Source organism: Camellia sinensis, chromosome 13 (genome assembly GCF_055761805.1).
Source record: "Camellia sinensis isolate YWXY chromosome 13, ASM5576180v1, whole genome shotgun sequence".
In the NCBI taxonomy this organism is placed as follows: Eukaryota; Viridiplantae; Streptophyta; class Magnoliopsida; order Ericales; family Theaceae; genus Camellia; species Camellia sinensis.
Genome location: NC_138973.1, coordinates 4,722,052 through 4,726,793, shown reverse-complemented (window position 1 = coordinate 4,726,793; position 4,742 = coordinate 4,722,052). Strand labels below are relative to the sequence as shown.

At 39.3% G+C, this 4,742-nt stretch overlaps 1 protein-coding gene across 1 annotated transcript; it reads right to left on the bottom strand.

The window, feature by feature from the left end:
* Positions 1 to 2,084: 2,084 nt before the first annotated feature.
* LOC114285455 (uncharacterized) lies at positions 2,085 to 4,334 on the bottom strand. The gene is made up of 4 exons (XM_082900240.1): positions 3,054 to 4,334; positions 2,898 to 2,959; positions 2,480 to 2,604; positions 2,085 to 2,332 (listed from the first exon to the last, which is right to left on the bottom strand). Exons 1-4 carry the CDS (start codon positions 4,332 to 4,334, stop codon positions 2,085 to 2,087), a joined length of 1,716 nt encoding a protein of 571 aa, XP_082756366.1.
* Between the last annotated feature and the right edge of the window lie 408 nt (positions 4,335 to 4,742).

Here is a 4,742-nt window from a genome sequence, read left to right as displayed (position 1 = left end):
GCGCTTATCCCGCGCGTCTACTGACTGTCCTCCAGTGGGCGTCCCCAAGTCCGCCATTGGATGGATGGCGGGAGGACCTTCTCTCCTTCGGGTGAACTCCGGGGTAGCTCCGTCTATGGCAGACAACGGAAACTCGTCGTTGTTCGCCATGGACGGCGGTCAGATGAACCCGGAAGACAAGGTTTTGTTTGTCAAGTTCCCACAGACGGCGCCAATTGTACGGGGAGCAAATATTCCGGCAAGCCCGTACTCCTTTCTTCCGAGCTCCGTTTATGTCCAATCACCTGCGAGCAAATAACGGTGAGCTACCCGGCGGTGTGTGACCGGAGAAACCCTCCGACGGTCAAGTTAGCACACATCTTAGGATAGAGAGAGAGAGAGAGGGAGGTGTTTTAGTGTAAGAAAATCCTTACAAAGTGTTCATCTGCTGCGTATGGGGGGCGCAGACATGCTTATATACCCTCTGTGCCCCATATCTACTCTCAGTCATCCCCTGACACGTGGCTCCGCTATCCCATCTGTCAGCATAAACCTTGCTGAATATCACCTAATCTCAACTGCCTGCCTTCACAGCTGGAGCTCGGCAGCCGAGCTGCTCTATCCGTTGCCGTGCCGTGCCGTGCTTCATACCCAAGCACTTCACTGGCTAAGTCCAAGAAGGACTGGGCTAGGCGACATCTCGGCAAAGCCTAGCCCGAGGCACCTCCTGTGGCCGGCCTTTCTGCCAGACAAACAGTTACCTCGGCTGACCACGCCTTTCCGGGCGCCGGTCACTCTGCTTGTCTTGCTTCGGCCATCGCCTGGTTGAGCAGCTCGGTCCAACCGAGCAGTTTCTTTACGGTCTGGGGTGACACACACTCGGCCCAAGTTCTGTCCGGCCCAAGTTCTGGCAGCCCATCTCTTGGCGGATAGTCAATCATCTCGGCCCCATGCACCGTTGGGCTCTCAACCTGCTCGGCCATTACCACGGCCCAACTCCAGATCATAAATCACCCTCTCACTACTCTTATCACTTTTTATTATTTAACATGCATTTTAACACACATATTTAACTCACTACGAATACTCTTATAAATCTATGAAGTACTTGGTTATTGTTGTCCGTATAGATTCGTTTGGAATATGGGTTAACTTTTTAACTTTTTGATTTTTTTGACTATTTGAGCCTTAGATTAAAAAGTCCCGTTTGGGATAAATTTTTTAACTTTTTTGACTTTTGTGAGTAAAAAAATGAAATGATTATCGTTTGGATGTAATATTTTATTTTATTTGACTAAAAAGTCTATTTTATTCTTTTTGTGACTATTTTAGTAAAAAAAATCATGTTTATTAAGTCCTATCAAATGATATAGAGTGGAGATAATTTTTAAAATTTTATTTTATTTGCAATTTTTTTTCTTGGGTGCAAAAGTCCAATAACAACTACTAGTAATGATATTGAGGGAAGAATTACAGCATTAAATGAAAAGGTGGCAAGCAAATTTTGTTGGAGCATTAATTATTAACCCACAGTAGTGTCAACCTTCAACCCAATGTAGCCCAAAGCTTGAAGTAATAATAAACTCAAATGTAATATATATATATATATATATAAAATAAATTGAGAGTTTTCATTCGATCATATGTTAGATAAAAAATATCATGTTATAATTTTATTTGTATTTAAAAAGAATATCAAATTTATCTCTATTATTAAATTAATACATAACGACATGTTATGTGATGTTTCTCAAAAATCAAGTAATCTCTCAACTTGTCTTGTCTATTCATTAACAATCCCCTTCTAACATTATTGTACACCAGAAGATGTAATAATGATAACAACTTCTCAAACTCAGCCTTCTCTATAGGAGGACCATATATCGTTATCTACATCTAAAAGCAGTTATAGAAATAAGAGTAAAAAATTTCTAGCAAAATATTAGTTTAGTTATTGAAAAAAAATTCAAATAATATGACATAATTGATTAATATTATGAATGTTTTCTTTTTTTTTTTTGGGTACATCGGAAAGGGAAACACAAGCAAGAAGCAAAAAAAAAGAAAAAGAAAAAGAAAACAATGCAAGAGCAGGCACAGCCACCCTAGATTCGACGATATGCCGTTCCAATCATATCTGCCACTACTTGGCTCCGAACTCCAGCAAGAGGATCATCCACCATCACCAACTGGTCCCTTTGATCAGCCCCCATGTTGGCAAGGAGATCAGCACATTTGTTACCTTCCCGCATGATATGACGAATAGTGCAAGTACACCTACGGAACAAGTGCCAAGCATCCTCTACTATGCTGTGGAAAGAGCAGTTTTGGAGAAGGCCTTCAGTGAGCAAAACTGCAACCAAAGTAGAGTCTGTTTCCACTATGACTTCATGCATTCCTTTTTCCAGCACGATCGTAAGCCCTTAGTATATACCCCACATTTAAGCTTCAAGGCTCTGACAAGAGTCCAGTTGCCTAAGGAAACCATAAATCCAAATACCTGCCTCGTCTCTAAAGACGCCTCCAAACCCACCTTTCCCCAGATCTCCACGGGCACATCCATCAGTATTAAGTTTGATCTTTCCTGCAGGAGAAGGTATCCAATTAACCAAAGTAAGAGATGGCCTATTAGAGTGTAAATTTTAATCAAAAGCTTGTTGAATCTCATTAACACAATTACAAATAAGATAGACTGTTTTTTGCCAAGAAGGTTCAATATTATCAAAATTATCCTGTTTCTATCTTTCCAAATTTGCCAAACAGTAATTGCAAAGACTAAGCTCCAGTTGGAAATCACATCAGTTTGGGGACGTAAATTCCTTTTGAACTAATCAAGGAAAGCCCTGCCTATTCAGAACACAACCATGACTACCAACCAAATTATCCCAAACATGTTTAGAATGCATACAACTACGAACCAGATGTTCAACATCCTCCAGATGATGATAACATCTGGGACAACTAGCATCTTCTGATAAACCTCTCAACATTCGCAAAGCATTAGTAAGCAGTCTATCATGAAAAATGAGCCATAAGAAACCTTTAAGCTTTTGGGGAATCTGAAGTTTTCAAACCCAGTCCAGAAACATAGGATTCTCCACCGGAGGAAAAGCAAGCTGATAAGCTGTGACAGTAGAAAAATTACCACTTGGGGACCCCTTCCAAAAAGGGGTGTCAGGAAAAGTAACAAATTGGAGTAAATGGATTTTGAGCACTTCAGAAAAAACATCCCTGGGAAGATAGGACTCAAACATATTCACATCCCACTCCCCTAAGCCATTCATGAGCTTATCCACCTTGTCCATATTAATGGAATTATGATTCGGGTATTGGGATGCTAAAGAAGCCTCCCCACACCACCAATCATGCCAAATGGAGATCTTAGAACCATCACCAACCCCCCATTTGATGCCTTTTCTTAAGACATCCCTCGACTTAAGGATACCCCTCCAAGTAAGGAAGGAGTTCCTTTTAGAAGAATAAGTCATGAGTTGGTCATTAAGCAAATACTTCTGCTCCAGCACCTTCACCCACAAGCTAGAGTCCTTACAAAGGGTTCTCCAGCCCAGTTTGGATAACAAGGCACTATTCTGGAGCTTTGCCTTACGAAGACCAAGCCCTCCAAATTTCTCACTGTTACAAATAGTAGCCCAATTCAAAAGATGAATTCTTTTCTTATTCTCACAGTCATCCCACAAAAAATTACGGTTATGCTTATCAATAACCTTGCAAATATTAGCGAGAAGAAGCATGGTTTGCATGAAATAAGTATGAATTGCATAAGTGACTGATTGAATTAGAGTAGCTCTCCCCGTAAATGAGAGCATACTTGTTTTCCACTCAGAAAGCCTACTTTGAATCTTATCAATAATAAACTGGAAATGATTCCGACTACATCTGCTATGAAGCAAAAGAATACCAAGATATCTGCCCAAATCAAGTGTAAGAGAAATGCCACACAGCCCACTCAAGTTCCTTGCTTTGGATATAGACACATTAGGAGACATGAAGATTTTGGACTTCAGGAGGTTTAGCTTAAGACCAGAAATAGCACTAAACTTCCTCAAAACATCCATGATAGTTTGACAATTTCTTTCCTCCGCTCTACCGAAAAGGAGAAGATCATCTGCAAAGAAGAGATGGGAAATAGCAGGGCCTTGTACAGAAGCCCTCACCCCTTTCCAACTTTTATCATTGACTTTAGCCAAAATCATATTTGAAAGTCTCTCCATGCAAAGCACAAACAGGTAAGGAGATAACGGATCCCCCTGCCTTAGCCCTTTCTCCATAGGAAAGTCCTGCAACTTTTTCCTATTCCAGAGAATAGATGCATCAACATTGGTAACACAATTCATAATTAACTCTATCCAATAGGCATTCAAGTTATAATCCAAAAGAGTATGGTGGAGAAACTGCCATGACACATTGTCATAGGCCTTTTCGAACAATTGTACAATGGAAATAATTGAGAGTGGAAATAATTGAGAGTATTATATCTATATTGAACAATTGTACAATTAAATTGGTGAAAATTTTTAACGCTTTTTTTATTTATTAAAAAACCCACATGAGAGCGGCTACGTCATATAAAATTGTTTATTTTTTATTTTTGTGTCTAACAAATCTCTAAACTGTTAAGGATTGTTTATTAATTAAGGATTGTTTATTAATTAAGAAAACTAAAAATTTAAAAATTTATTAATTAAGGTTTGTTTTAAGAAATGTTAAAAAAATTGAATTATTTATTTATTTATTATGAAAAG

What these genes read in the sequence shown, in the direction of transcription:
- LOC114285455 (XM_082900240.1), bottom strand. Translation starts at nt 4,334, where the DNA reads ATGAATTGTGTTACCAATGTTGATGCATCTATTCTCTGGAATAGGAAA. An exon ending in TGGAGGATGTTGAACATCTG is followed by an intron (nt 2,605 to 2,897) that starts GTTCGTAGTTGT and finishes ACACTCTAATAG; the next exon opens with GCCATCTCTTACTTTGGTTA. An exon ending in CGTCTTTAGAGACGAGGCAG is followed by an intron (nt 2,333 to 2,479) that starts GTATTTGGATTT and finishes CTTTGGTTGCAG; the next exon opens with TTTTGCTCACTGAAGGCCTT.